The following is a 16215-nucleotide window of genomic DNA, read 5'->3' on the forward strand; positions in this document are numbered from 1 at the left end:
GAAGATATTTTCCTTTTTCCTGCTTACTGTTTGGAGGGACGTGGAAATCCCTCCTTTGGATTCTGGCTGCCCCGGACTTAAAGCTGCAGTTCAGTCTTTTTTTTTATTTTTTATTTTTATTTATTTTTTTACTTCAATAGTTTCATGTGTGCAATCTCTAATGATCTAAAGAGCTGTATAGCTGCAGGTCAATTAGTTCTCCATGTATTGATAGGCAAAATTTGGTGACATAATTAGTGAAGGGATCTGTTTATATTCTGCTTCACTCCATCAGTGGAAGCTCATGAATATTCATGAGCACTCCTGCACTGACATGTGCTAGAGGGAGGGCAGGGCTGACAAAGGGGTGTGCCAGGGCTTGTGACAGGACATGAAGGGGCAGTGCCTTAGCAAATGGCTGTTAAAATAGAATACAAGAAAATTGGTCTTTCAAAGTTGTTGTTTTTAAAACAGAAAATGCTAAAAGTATTTTTTCTTACTACAGAACTGATTTATTAAAAAAAATACACATGCAGGATATTGACTGAACTGCAGCTTTAAGCATCATCCCATTTGGGATATTTACTACCTTGTGACTAATTGATGTGTTTCACTTATATGAGTTTCACCCCACACATATTCATTCTTAAACCCTACGTTAGTTTGACATTTAGTGGATAGCACTGCTTTCCTTTTTCTTATTCTCAAAAAGGCATCACTCACAACATTGCCGTCACACAAAGAAAGTCCTCTAACGCGTTTCACGCATCAAGCTCTTGATGCTCCGAGTGATTCCTTTTTGAGAATAACCCTACCTTTTTATCAGCAATTCCCTTCTGGTTCCCCATTGTTTTTTCTCTCGGAGCAGTGCTCTCCTTGTTCCTGCCATCCAGGTCATCAGTCTTAACATGGACCTACACTAACTAGCCCTACTGGCTACCATAGTGGCTAGTAAAGCATTGCTAATTTATTCCCATGGTGGGTTTTTTATAAGGCTATTGTCCATTAGTAACAAGGGGGGTGATGTTTGTTGTAATACTTTACTAGTGTCTAATGTAGCCATGGGGGGTAGGTAGTATAGTTTACATTTTATATTAACCCCTTTATAGCCCATGGAAACCGATGACTAGCTCATCACTTTGGCTACTAAGGGGTTAATATGTACTCTAATGTGTTTTATTTTATCAACTACTCCATGTTGGTTTAGGATATAATAGTGTACCTATACGCTCCTAACGATGATCAAGAAATCTTCATTAACAAAGCCTTTGACACTATCAGCCAATATAGGAAAGGATACTCTGGTGCCATCGCTGTCTTCTAGGGGCTGAATGGGGCAGCTATAGAACTTTTGCAGCACAGAGAGTTAATCCTCCTTGGAATGGCTGTTCAGGTGCTAACTAATGACGCTAATCAACCTGCTCTGAATAGTCAGGAAGTGTTTTAAAAGGCTAGAAGCTGCAAGGCACAGTGAGACTGTTTTTTCCCAGAGAAGGGGGGGAGACAGAGGAGCTCCCCAGCTAAAGGAGGCTGGTTAAAAGAAGCTGGTAAAGAATGAAAGACACAGCCGAGAGAGAGCTGTGCTGAAGCAGGGACGCCTGCGCCAACACCTGAATTTACAGATAAGCCAAACCTTTATTTGCTGTATACAGAGACTTTATATGCTCAACAATAATTATATCTGTTTGGGGTGGAATGAGCTTAGCAACCCACCCGGGTTAGTAAGGGTTGGAGCTGAATGTGTAGTTAGCTTTCCTAATGGAAATAGGATTTGATTTTATTATTTGTTTTTTCTTAAAGGGACAGTGGGCCCGTTGTTTATTTAATCCCTGTAAATAAACCCCTGCTTAGAAAATACAGTGTTTCCGGCCTTAACTTGGGACAAAAGAGACTGCAATGTGGTGTGGGCATCACAATATCTAATAGTAGGCGGAGACCTAAACACCATTATAGATAGTAATAAGGATAGGGCGAGAATCCCAGATAAGGAACACCAATCAAAACTAAAAAATTGAAAGGCCCTGAAACACAATTTTAAAACACGTGGGATAGTAGACACTTGGAGGCTGATGAATCCCTCAACAAGAGGGTATTCGTTCTACTCGGCCACAGACAAACAATACACATGCATTGACATATTCCTATCTAGAGACCTGGTCTGTCATATAGTGAAAGCGGAGATGGATAATATAATTTGGTCGGACCATGCCACGGTGTCACTGACATTAAGGGATATACATCAGAGACCGGACGGCACCCGATGGCATATGAAAAACCTCCAGCTCTCGTTACCTGAGACTAAGGAAGCTATAGGAGCAGCCATATGAGAGTATTTCTAATTAAACAATAACGGACAAGTAAGAGATAGCACTCTTTGGACTTCGCATAAAGCCACCCTAAGAGGTAAAATAATTAGCATTGCCTCACATACAGTAGAAAAAGAGAGAAAAACAAGAGAATAAATAGACTAAACAACAGCATCAGGGAAAATGAAGAGGGGTTCCAACAAAACCCAACAGACGATGTCAGAGATAAAATAGACAAGGATAGAATTGAACTTAAGAACATATTGATTGAGGACACTGAGAAAGCAATGCGCTAGACTAAACAGATCTTCTATGAGAAGGGCAACAAAGCAGACAGATACATAGCAGCTAAACTCCAAAATAAAATGGCCAGCTTAAACATCTACAGCATAAAGAACAACAGGATAGGATAACATATAACCCTGCCAAAATCAATGGGGAATTTGTGACATATTATAGCAGTCTATACAACCTGGCAAAACCCGCTCAGTGTAGCGCAGACCTAGAAACAAAAATAGATGAGTATATAAAAACAACTAGACTACCTAAACTAGACGACTCTGAAGCCAGTCAGCTAGTCGCCCCAATAACGGCAGAGGAAGTATCCAAAACCATCAAATCCCTTAAAAATTTAAAGGCCCCAGGACCAGACGGGTTCACCAACCTCTATTATAAAAAGTTTGAATCTACACTGAAGCCATATCTGGTTAGGTGGTTTAATAGAATTCTGAAGGGCAAAGTCCTGCCGAATGAACTACTGGAAGCCTCAATTATTGTAATCCTTAAAAAAGGGAAAGATCCCTAGCTACATACCAATCTCCCTGATAAACACAGAAATAAAACTTTTTGCAAAAATTCTGGTGTCCAGACTAAACAGGGTATTAAACACTCTTGTTCACCAAGACCAGTTGGGCTTCACCCCAGAGCGCATAGCCTCAGACAATATACATAGGATCATTAACATTATACACAATAGCAACATGAACCAAAGACCCATGCTGTTCCTGGAGTTGGACGCAGAAAATACATTCGATAGGGTAGCCTGGCCTTTCATGTTCCGGGTACTCAGGGAGGTGAACCTTCATGAAAATGTTATCAATGGCATTAAAGCGCTATACTCCAACCCAACAGCCATGGTATGCACGTCAGATCACACCTCACCCCCATTCAAAGTCACTAATGGCACTCACTAGGGATGTCCACTATCCCCAGTGCTGTTTGCTCTTTTCATAGAAGCATTGGCCTCAAAAATTAGATCAAACCCAGATATAAAGGCAGTTCCCATAGGAGACAAAATACAAATACAATACAACGTTTCCCTATTCGCAGACGACATTTTACTCTCCCTTACTAGCCCCAAAACATCTCTACAGAGTCTGTTCACTAGATGAATTTGGGAAGGTATCAAATTTTTAAATTAACCATACCAAATCAGACACTATAAATCTCCATATACCCCAAAAAATAGAGAACGACCTGAAAAAGAAAGTCCCTGTAAAATGGAAGATAGAGAAGATAAAGTATCTGGGAGTGTTCATCGCGAGAACATATTAGGGCATCTTTGACGCGAACTACCCAAATCTCATTAAAACTTTGAAAAAAGAACTAAAGAGCTGGTCGGGGTACCAGATTTCATGGTCAGGTAGGATCACTTTTTCACGGGAGACCAGGCAATTACACCTTTATACCAGGATCATATCACTGATCAAAACAGGTGAGTAAAACAAATTGTCCTTTATTCCATTGAAACAGACGTACCCATAGTGAATTACAAAATACAAGAGAAAAACACACTTACTGGGTATCTGGGGAAAAAAATAGACTTTCCTAGCTTTTACAGTCCTTAAAACAAAATCTCTAGGTTACCAGGAGTTAGCCGGAAAAGTCCTGGAACTTAAATCAGCATGAAGTTCCAGACGCCACAGCTGTATCTCGTCCGGAGCCGACAAAATCCCTTGACCGGGAGATAGCACCAAACGACCTGGTACTCTTTTCGGCTTGTAGTTCCAGCTGTGACTGCTACGTTCTCTTTTCAGAACTTGGACCCGAAAAGTGGGACTTTCTTGCCTTGAAATTTCTGATGCCGCCTCGCTGCTATTTCTCACAGAGCATCTTTTGGTCGTTTCAAATTTGCCGCTGCTGTCTTGGCGCTTAGAATCCCTGGCCCTGATTGGCTGCTGGGTTTCTTATAGGATTTTAGTCCCATTCACAAAACACTACAGCCAATCAGAGCGTGGGAATATTTCTACCAGCCTATAAGAGATTTGTCGGTACCCTGAAGCCGGGCGGGCATTCATTTCAATTCCGCTAAGGACATGCGCCAACTTGGCACCTCTGTCACCTTGCATATGGAACCCACCCGCTGCGTCAGGCCCCTCCGAGTCTGGGGCTGGGCAAATGGTCGCCCGATGGCTTCTAATTATGTCAGGGCGGGGTACTTGAGTTTAACTCCGGTACTCCGCCCACCCTGACACCTTGGCATCTCTGGGACTTTCAAGTCTGAGACCCGAGCAGACTCATTGGCACCAGCTTGGTGGCCACCTGGTCTCCCAGAACTGGAGACTTGGAAATTCCCCAGCTCATATACAGTGCACAAGCATGATACATATAAACTTACCCTGTTTAATAAAATATACTTTGGACACTTTTACCTGTGTAAGTCTTTTGGTTATAAGGGGTAGAATGGGATTCTATATTACTGTGCCCACTAGCCATATCCCTCACACAATTAAACGTTTTATGAAACATAAAAAATACTTTTCTCATCTGTTCTTCTAAGTCACACAGTGACATGAAAAGATGCTTAGGCGCACTCCCCGGGCTGTATCTCTTTGCTTTACTGACACTAGGACTTAGGTTTCATAAATCCTCTCGCAACTTAATACCTCTTCCAAGTACTACCCGTAATGGCCCCAATACAAGTCATCTGAGATTTAGACAGTGAGATAACTAAGTTTATCTGGAACGGCAGAACCCCCAGAATCAATAAAAAGTTAATGGTGCTGTCACGGTAGCTAGTGACAGGGTATAATATACACAAAATATCTGGGTTGAATTGAACACGACTTAGATATAATAAATATAGGTTATTCCTTAAAGAAGGAGAACACACAAGATGATACAAATAACAGACAAGAAAGAGACACTTACTTATGGGTTGGACAATGAAGCAATCAGGTACAGGATTGGCAATTTATTCAGCAATACAGGTTCAACTGAAGACATCACGAAAGACACGAAAGACACTGGGCATAGAGCTTACACTCGTTTATATGGAGTGCAAGTCATTGGAGGACAATTATCTGCACCCAATCTCTTCTTGCCACCTCACCTGAGAGGCAAAGTAATACCTGCCCACTGGGTGGATATTATTCTAAACAGGGGCTTATTTCCCTAGCCCCCCTCCCACAAGACTGGTGTCAGAAAGTCTGCTTGGGACAGGAAAACCTTTGTCCCAAGGTGTGAAACACAACACTTATCATAAAGTACACATGTCCTGCTTTCCTTTGTGCTAGCATACACAAGCAGGGTGGGGGAGCCTTTGATCAGGGGGTTTATTGTAGACCACTGTCTCCCCCCTGTGCATTAACATACCATATGGGCTCTGGGTTTTTCTACCAGACCCAAAATACAATACATTCTTTAATAACCTGTAGTGCCTGAATCAGATGTAGTTGACAGGTATGTTATTGAAAGCCTCAAACTTCCATCAGTTACTGAATAGTTACAGAATAAATAAATACAAATATAATTGCCATTGGGGTGTGATTACACTGATGTCATTACACTGATATCACAGACAATGGGCCTGTCCCCATATCTGTGAACCTCACATATAATAACCAGTGGGTCATACTCACCCTTCCACAGCAGGCATAGAATGAAGATCAGAGGCACCCAACATTCTCGGTAACACCAACATCCTCCAAACCACATCCTGACTGAATGCGCTCACAGGGGTCTGCCGCTCACTCGGACACAGAGTTCATGCGCTATGAGGGAAGACAGATGTCAGTAATTTAGGATCAAGATACACGCTACAGTAATGAAGAATAAATCAGGAACATAACAAGAAGAATTTAAAGCTCTGACCTTTCACTCTGGTATAACAGGAGCACCAGAATATAATTAAACTAAGAGATGAGAGAATTATTCAGCAACATTGAAGAATGTTTAAAAAAAATGACATTTGCATTCATTTGACTGTGTGCAATACCGCGGGCAGCCACTATTTGCGCTCTCGATTCTCTCAGAACCTGAAATATGGGTTAAACTCTCTATTTCTCTCTCTCCAACAAAACCCATATTTCAGGTTCTGGGTGAAACAAATGTTAGGTCGAATTGAATGTGCGAATAGCGTCCACCAGCGGAATTGGATACATTCACTCCCACTTATTAACTACATCTTTGATTACTGCATACTGTATACTGCAGACCTTACAGGACATTCAATGGCAACCTCATTATTATTTTGTTACAGCTAACGTAAATTCATTATACACCATCATAAATCACGAACAAGGATGTGAGGCTATCTTAGAAACACTGAATAATGATCAGTCCATTTCCACAGAATTTAAAACCTTTTTAATTTTAGGCATCAAATTTATTCTTTCTCACAATTTTTTTTACTTCAATAAAAAATATTATTTACAGGTTTGTGGCACCACCAGGGGCACCAAATTTGCACCAAGCTATGCCAACTTATTTATGGGCAGCTGGGAACAAAACCATATCTGGTCCGGCTGTCCACATGGTGCAAGTTTGGTGCTCTGGCGGCGCTACATTGATGATATTATTTTCATTTGGTCAGGCACTTTATTAGAGTTGGAAGAATTTAAACTATACATGAATGATAATATTTATAATCTCAAATTCACCTTTGTAGTTAGTAATATTTCAATTGAATATTTAAATTTAGTTATATCAGCCAAAAATAACTGTATACACACGAGCACTTATTTTAAACCAGTCCAATCTAACAACTATTTACATGCTCACAGTCACCATAACCCAACATGGGTTAAAAATATACCAAAAGGTCAATTTATCAGATTAAAAAGAAATTGTTCAAATGTGGAGACTTTCAATATTCAAGCTGAAGATCTTAAAAACAAATTCATAGAAAGGAAATATCCCCCACAGGATCTGGACAACATAATAACAGAAGTAGCCGCGATGGACAGATCAAATCTTTTGCAATATAAAAAGAAGAAAAAAATTAATAATACATCTAATTTGGCTTTTATAACTCAATTTAACCAAATGGCACCCAATATACGTAAAATCTTTAAAAAATATTGGCCGATCTTACAAAAAGATAAGGAATTAGAGAGCATATTGCCCAAACACCCACAGATCATATTCACAAAAGCACCGAACATACAGTAGGAAGAAAGTTGGCCCCAAGCTGCCCATCTTTGCAATCAACTCATCGTAAGATCACTTCATGTGGGGGATACTTTCCTTGCAACAGATGTACAGCTTGCAAATATAGCACAAAAAAATCAACATTTGTATTGAATAACACCTTAAAAAATTATAATATCAAACAACATATTACTTGTAATAGCTCATATGTCATTTACTTGCTTGAATGTCCCTGTGGTCTGCAGTATGTGGGTATGACCACAAGATCAGTCAAAAGACGCCTAAATGAACATATATACAATATCAAAAAAGGTCTAACAACACACTTAGGGGCCTATGCAGAGAGCAGCGAATTTTCGAAATTCGCCATTTTTTGGAGATAATCGCGCAGAAAACAGCAGAAAATGGAGATTTCCGAAAAACGCGCCAATTTTTCTTTTCTATTTATAAAACTCGCCTCGCGGCTGGCGAGAACCGCAATCTCGCCAGTTTAAAAAATATCCGTATGCAGAGAGGCGCGAACGGCATCTAGCGGCTGTTCGCGCCAATAAAATGGCGCGATTGTCTCCGTTTTGCCTCGCCAAAAAAAACTGCCGCTCACGGCCATTGCAAAGGGAAAAAAAAAGGCGCGAATTTGTTTTAACACATTTCTGAAGCGCGCATCTCGCCAATTTAAACTCGCCACACGCATCCATGTTAAACATAGCAGAATTCGCACTTTTCTGCATATGGAGATTAAAACTCTCCAAAAAAGCTACTTTTTAATAAATTCGCCAATTTTAAAATTCGCTGCTCTCTGCATAGGCCCCCAAATTGGAGAGGAGGTAACATAGTGAGCCTATTGGGTAGGAGAGAATCCTTTTGGATTTATGAATTCTGCACACTCTCCCCATTAGGTCTCAACGTGGACTTTGACTTAAAGGCATTTTTGGTTGGCTAATTTTGCACTGTTGAGGCAGTACAGTATTTATATTGCTATTTAGCTGAATACTGATCTTTCATGCTTGTGTAATTTATGATAACCTTTTGCAAATTTGGGAGATCAAAATACTGTTTAAAGCATCATGGTAAATAAATGTAATGATATTACTGCTGCGGCCAAGTTTATTCGAGCATTTGCCTGTTCTTGGCCGCAGCAGTAGCCTGGCGCGCGCCCGAGAGTGACGGGCGCGCGCCGAAGCAGCGGAAGAGCGCCCTCCGATCGGGGCGCTCTCCCTACCGCTGCCGGGTCCGCCGGGTCCCCCGGAACCCCCTGCCGCTGTCCCGCGATCGCGGGACACCAGGGCTCCCTCGGGGAGCCCCTGGACGCGCGTGCAGGGGGCGCACGCTCCCGAAGACGCGTGACCGCGCGTCTATGACGCGCGGCACGCCGAGGGGCGGCCACTAGCAAGCCGGGAAATCTCCCGGCTTGCAGTACCGGCCACACTTTAATAAAGTGTGTCGGTAGTGTATATACTGTCATAAACTGCATGTTTTTTAAATGTTATATGCACATTATAACAATAATAATAAGTAAATAATCACACAATTACGACACTTTCATAAGTACACAATTAATTTTTAATAATATTCATGATAGGTATTTAAAAGCACCCATCACCACATTATACAGATCACACATATTATAGGTTATAACTATATATTATTCAAACATCTCTCTTAAGCATAAGCACTTAAATTATAAAGCTATATTAATTCACATATCACTATAAGTTTTATTAAGTATATCACATATGCACTAACACATATTAATTTCTAAAATTTTATTTTGCTATATAAATACACTTTAATAGACATTTAAGCACCAATATCCCTTTTTGTGCATCAAACTGCATTAAATTAGTAATGTATGTCTTTTTACTTTGTATCAGCTGAGATCGTTAATGTTATTAGTATGATTACTATTGCCAAGGACTACCAACGCGGATGTGCAACACACCACTGTGTGACCTTTGACTGTCTTGGCCCGTTTGCACATGTGCTGGCTACCACAGGTGAAAACTCATCAATTAACTGTTTTTTTATTTAATGGACACTTGAGGACATAATCAACATAACCCCTGAGGAAGAAAGCAGCCTGCTTTCGAAACGCGTAGGCGACAAAGGAGACACAACTGTTCACTGGTTGACATCCATTCCTATCCCCCTCTGCGGCATTGGTGGCGAATCAGCGTTTGCAAGCTGTAGCTGCACACTGAAGTGCCGTGTGAATCTGCTGGCTGATCCGGAAGTAGCTGTGCGGTCACCCTGGTGTATCAAGTGGGGCTATCGATCCACGCGCCATCTGGGGCGTGCATCCCCCATACTAGGAGAAGTTCCGGAGCAGTGGCAGCTTCACTCTAAGAGAGGGGATACTCTCAAATTTATCCACCGCCTGCTTATATCATCCGTCTGGTGAGTGGGCATTTCAACTATCCTTATCATCGTGGCAGTGTGTCTACCGGATCATATTCATTGTCTGAATCTTTTTTACACCATTTTTTAATTATTTTTCATATGTTCCATGTCATATATATGATTTATTATTATAGATTTTATTAAATGTTTTATATCTTGAAGTTTTCACCTTTTTATCTCTCAGCTGATTGTCATTTATATGTAGTTCGTTTTCTATGTTGTCAGTCCTTACCAGGTAAAAGAATTGGGGTGCTCCAACCCGCAGCTACTCCATCCAATATATAGAATAATATTATTATAGACCCTGGAGAAACCAGTGGGAGTGGGTAGGTACTTCAAGACTTGTAAGTATCAGTGACAAAGTCAAACTTAACCATAATAGTCTAAACCAATGAACCCCACTCACGTCATCTCCAGGGTTTCCTCAGCCGGCGTGCAAGCCAAAAGGATCCAGAATCCAGAAGTATCCAACAGCAAAAAACGAATGGCGCACAGCCAGGGAGCCAGGTGTGGAGTAAAAAGTTTTCTTTTATTTCAGCATGGTATGAGACAAGATCACCCCTTAGGGGACACAGGCAAAATCCTCCTACGCGTTTCGGACCAACGGGTCCTTTATCAAGGAGTATGGGGTCTGCTTTGGGTGGGCACCTTAAATACCTAATGTTTGATAGGCAAATTAGAAAAATCTGTGCAAAATCGCGCCACGGGCCCACTGCGCATGCGCGTGACGTCATCCGGTGCGCCGCTCCAACAACCCTAAGGATTGTGGGTAAGGACCGCCCCCTAGGGTCACTCGCGCATGCTCACAGTGAGCCGTGAAGGGAAATGCCATTCCCTTACTCTCTGTCTCTGTCCCGTCCCTCCGTGACGTCACCACGATCTCTGCTTGGCTGAGGCGCGCCGCTGCACCACCAATGGCTGTGTGAGGCAGACGAGGCAGCTCCAATCGCTCCAGAGCCCAGCGTGCATACACGAAGGGGAAGGGAGAGAGTACAGGGAGGAACAAATCGTTTATCATACTCAATAGGAGCACACCAAAGGAATAGAGTAGATTAATACATGCTCCCATTGTGAATGGTGCCCATCCCCAATGTAGATCCCACATATACTGACATACACAAAAATACATGCAAGGGATCTAAGATCCATATCAAGAAAATACCGTCATAATTACACTTGGCATCCCAAGCATAAGCCTAGATCGGATCTATAATCCATATAAACAAAATGCTGTCATATTTATCTACATATAGAAAATTTATTGAAAATGTATTAAAAACAATTTAAAATAATTCACAAGACTTTGTGTGTTATGTCTTGTTTTTCTGTGTCTCCAGTTGTGAAGAGGAATCAACTGTCCACATTATATGTTATGCATATTCTATGGCTATTTATTTAATCAATGATGTTTTTAACAAAAGCCATCATAACAATTGCCCTCAACAAAAGGCTACTGACTAACAAGTGGCAAGAGCCAAATAGATAATACATCATAAAGGCTCTAATGGTATATCAGGGTTTGATGCACACACAATAGGATAGGATAATTGACAGAAAACAGTGTTTTAGCAACATCATATTATAGCAAACAGTCCAATCATATATCTTAGGACTTTTTATGCTTAAATTTTGAGGAAGCATGTTATTATTACAGAAAAAATAGTGGTAAAATGAATCCAAGCTATTATTTATAACACATAATACCTATTTTTATTATTTATCAAGGTTTTTTGAGGTTTTTTAAGGTTTTTTAAGAAAGTGGCCCAGGTTCCACTCAACATTTAGACCGCAGGGGGTTCTGGTCTGAAGCATAAATATCCAATATGCCTCCCTGCGGTCTAAAAGGCCGAGTAAGTCACCCCCTCTTTCTTTCGGAAGGATCTGTTCAATTCCTTGAACTTTAAGCCCATTGAGGCTCCCTTTTGGACATTGAGAAAAGTGTTTAGACACCGGATGGGATGTGTCTCCTTTTCGAATTAATCTAATGTGTTCAAGGATTCTGTTCTTAAGTGGTCTGATTGTCCTACCCACATAGTTAATCCCACACCCACAGGTTAGGAGGTAAATCACATATTGGGTGTTACAATTAATGAATGATTTTATCGGGAATTCCTTGTTAGATATTAGGCCCCTAAAACACTGTGAGGGAAACATAAATCGGCAAATCTTACAACCTCCACATCTGTATGTACCCTTAGTTACGAATTTTCTCGTGGATGGATTAGAGGATGCGACATAACTTGGAGATATATAACTAGCAATTGTTTTGGCCTTGCGGTAAACAAAGCGGGGGCCCTGCTTGACACAGTCCTTGAGGCTGCCATCCATTTTTAGGATGCTCCAATGCTTCCGTATAATATTCTGTACTTTGTGACTACATCTATTATATTGGGTGATCATTAATGGAACATCCCCTTTCATGAACCCAGTATCTTTTTTGTTCTTATTACTAATGTTAGCAGTTTCCTTGTGTGGATCACCCTTAGCGTTTTTGAACAAATCCTCTCTGTTGGTTAATGCAACTTCTTTGGAGGTGTTAATTAAACCATCTAAATTGTAGCCCCTCTGTAGGAAGCGATGGCATAATTCCTCAGACTGACGAGAAAAAGCCTCCTCCGTGGAGCAATTCCTCCTCAGTCTGAGGAACTGGCCCTTGGGGATCCCCCTGATGACCGCCGGTGGGTGACAGCTGTCTGCTCGTAGCAGCATATTCCTTGCATTTGGTTTTCTGAATGTTTCCGTTTGGATTTGACCTTGCATGTCAATAAATAATCGGAGGTCCAGATAGTCAATGTGGTGTGCATGAAAGTTATAAGTGAAAGCTAAATTAAGGTGATTAGAATTAATATATGTAAAAAAATTGTGTAAAGTATCTAAATCCCCATCCCAAACCATAATCAGGTCATCGATGAACCTTTTGTAAAATGTGATATGCTTACGGAAAGGATTTGTGCTTGAAAAAATGAACAGTGACTCCCACCACCCCATAAACAGATTAGCGTACACCGGTGCAAAGCTCGTGCCCATTGCCGTACCCCTTTGTTGTAAATAAAAAGTGCGATCAAATAAAAAGTAATTGTGCGTTAATAAGAATTTTATGGCATCTAAAATAAATGCTGTGTGAAATTGATTGCTATCTGGGCCTCCGATAAAATGATCGACAGCTGCCACCCCCTGGTCATGTCTTATGACTGAGTATAGGGACGTTACGTCCATGGTCACCCAAATCGATTGTGGGTTCCATATTACATCTTTTAGCTTAATGATGAGATCTCCTGAATCCAGCAGAAAGGAGGGTAGATCCTTCACAAAGGGTTGTAAATATTGATCAATGTATTTTGATAAACCATCTCCCAAAGATCCAATGGACGAAATGATTGGTCTCCCCGGAGGATCGACCAATGTCTTATGGACCTTTGGGAGATGGTAAAACACTGGGATGGTCGGATTAGGGTTCCACAAAAATGCACTTTCAGCTTTATTTAATACTTGTGTAATTACCCCTAACTCTAACAATTCTTTATATGATGACAAAAACTGTACTGTAGGGTCATCTGGTAGTGCAGAGTAGGTGGTAGCATCCCCAAGTTGCCTGTAAGCCTCCTTGAGGTAGCTAGCCCTACTCTGCACTACCACTGCTCCTCCCTTATCAGCATTTTTTATTACAATTTTGCAGTTTTTTTGTAAAGAAAAAAGTGCCTGTTTTTCCTTAGGATTTAAGTTATGTTTGCCCACATTAATAGAATAACTCTCTGACAAGATGCGCAAATCCCTAATGACCAAGTCCTCGAAGGTAGTCAAGAAAGGACCCTTGGAGAACTGAGGGTTAAATACTGAACTTTTCTTAAGGTTGGACCTCCAAGTGCTAAATTCTGGAACATTAACTTGCTCAGATAAGTCCTCATTCTCTTCTAATAATTCTTCAAGATCCAAAATATCTTGAAGGTCGCATGCCTCTCTGAAGGTTGGAATAGAGATGGTGGGGTCACTCAATGGTGCATCTAAATCCTGTGGGTTTAATATAGATGGAACTCCAGATACATCAACCTCCTCTACAATGTCCATTGACCTGTTGTCTTTTTGACCTTGAAACCTGTGCACGTTTGTTGAAAAAAGATTTTAAAGTCAGTTTCCTCACAAATTTGTGGACATCTATAGCTGTGTTGAACAGATCAAAGTCCATAGTTGGAGCATATTTAAGCCCCTTCTGTAGGAGTGAATATTCTGAAGTTGTTAAATCTTCCCCAGATATATTAATAACATCTATTTCTTGGTTGTTGAGGGCAATTGTTATGATGGCTTTTGTTAAAAACATCATTGATTAAATAAATAGCCATAGAATATGCATAACATATAGGGGCCTATGCAGAGAGCTCCGAATACAAGGTGTTCGCCATGTATTCGCCAAATTTGGTTACCTGTATTCAGAAAGGTGTGAGATCGTGGCGAGTTTTGTGAAATTCGCCAGGAGAATTTCTAGGAGACAGAAATCCGCCGATGCATTGGCGAGAAGTGGCTTTTTTCAGCAGATCGACATTTTTTAAATTTCGTCATATTCAGGGAGGCACTTTCAGTTGTTTTCTCCAGTTCGCCAGTCCGTTTTAGCGCTTTATACGCCAAATGTGCACGCCACAAAAAAGCGGCAGTAACCGTGCCTTTACATGGCGAGAAGTGCTGGCAGTGAGTTTAATAAATAAATAAACAAACAGCTGACGTGTCTGAAGCACTTGTTAGATGTTTTATCCCTTTCCGCTCGAATGTCTGAGTATATCCGACAACATAGTTTTGTACTTAAGGTCCAATGTCGCATTTACCCGGCATTCTCCACGCTGCAGTCCCGACCCCCCTCCCTCCCCCTACGCCCAGCAGCTGATCGGGATGTGAAGCCCTGCACTCGGCAGCAGTCCTGACCCCCCTCCCTCCCTCCAAGCCCAGAATCTGATCGGGATGTGAAGCCCTGCACTAGGCAGCAGTCCTGACCCCCCTCCCTCCCTCCAAGCCCAGAATCTGATCGGGATGTGAAGCCCTGCACTAGGCAGCAGTCCTGACCCCCCTCCCTCCCTCCAAGCCCAGAATCTGATCGGGATGTGAAGCCCTGCACTAGGCAGCAGTCCTGACCCCCCTCCCTCCCTCCAAGCCCAGAATCTGATCGGGATGTGAAGCCCTGCACTCGGCAGCAGTCCTGACCCCCCTCCCTCCCTCCAAGCCCAGAATCTGATCGGGATGTGAAGCCCTGCACTAGGCAGCAGTCCTGACCCCCCTCCCTCCCTCCAAGCCCAGAATCTGATCGGGATGTGAAGCCCTGCACTAGGCAGCAGTCCTGACCCCCCTCCCTCCAAGCCCAGAATCTGATCGGGATGTGAAGCCCTGCACTAGGCAGCAGTCCTGACCCCCCTCCCTCCCTCCAAGCCCAGAATCTGATCGGGATGTGAAGCCCTGCACTAGGCAGCAGTCCTGACCCCCCTCCCTCCCTCCAAGCCCAGAATCTGATCGGGATGTGAAGCCCTGCACTCGGCAGCAGTCCTGACCCCCCTCCCTCCCTCCAAGCCCAGAATCTGATCGGGATGTGAAGCCCTGCACTAGGCAGCAGTCCTGACCCCCCTCCCTCCCTCCAAGCCCAGAATCTGATCGGGATGTGAAGCCCTGCACTAGGCAGCAGTCCTGACCCCCCTCCCTCCCTCCAAGCCCAGAATCTGATCGGGATGTGAAGCCCTGCACTAGGCAGCAGTCCTGACCCCCCTCCCTCCCTCCAAGCCCAGAATCTGATCGGGATGTGAAGCCCTGCACTCGGCAGCAGTCCTGACCCCCCTCCCTCCCTCCAAGCCCAGAATCTGATCGGGATGTGAAGCCCTGCACTCGGCAGCAGTCCTGACCCCCCTCCCTCCCTCCAAGCCCAGCAGCTGATCGCGATGCATCCATATAAAGAATTGTGTATAGTTCAATAGTGTAATGTACACTATCATAACATATATTTGCTTGAGTCATTTGTGATTTTGAAATTGTCCGTAACCTTCAGTGTTATTATTATTATTTAAGCTTTACCCATATATGTATGTTCTAACGGCAAAATCAAAAGAAGTTGAAGATTATCATTACCTATTGCACACGTTGCACAGGAGTGTGTTTTGAAAATAGTTATTGCGGTCATGTACGAATGCAATCT

General features: G+C 42.3%; 1 protein-coding gene across 3 annotated transcripts in view; it reads right to left on the reverse strand.

The window, feature by feature from the left end:
* LOC142497912 (sialic acid-binding Ig-like lectin 16) overlaps window positions 1-16215 on the reverse strand; it is a 101432-nt gene that overhangs the window by 60869 nt on the left and 24348 nt on the right. For all 3 annotated transcript variants that reach the window (XM_075606356.1, XM_075606357.1, XM_075606355.1), the window contains exon 2: window positions 6146-6277. In XM_075606356.1, coding sequence (XP_075462471.1) covers window positions 6146-6221 — 76 coding nt within the window. In that variant the 5' untranslated portion in view covers window positions 6222-6277. The remainder of the gene's footprint in view (window positions 1-6145; window positions 6278-16215) is intronic.

The sequence above is a fragment of the Ascaphus truei genome, chromosome 6 (assembly GCF_040206685.1).
Source record: "Ascaphus truei isolate aAscTru1 chromosome 6, aAscTru1.hap1, whole genome shotgun sequence".
In the NCBI taxonomy this organism is placed as follows: Eukaryota; Metazoa; Chordata; class Amphibia; order Anura; family Ascaphidae; genus Ascaphus; species Ascaphus truei.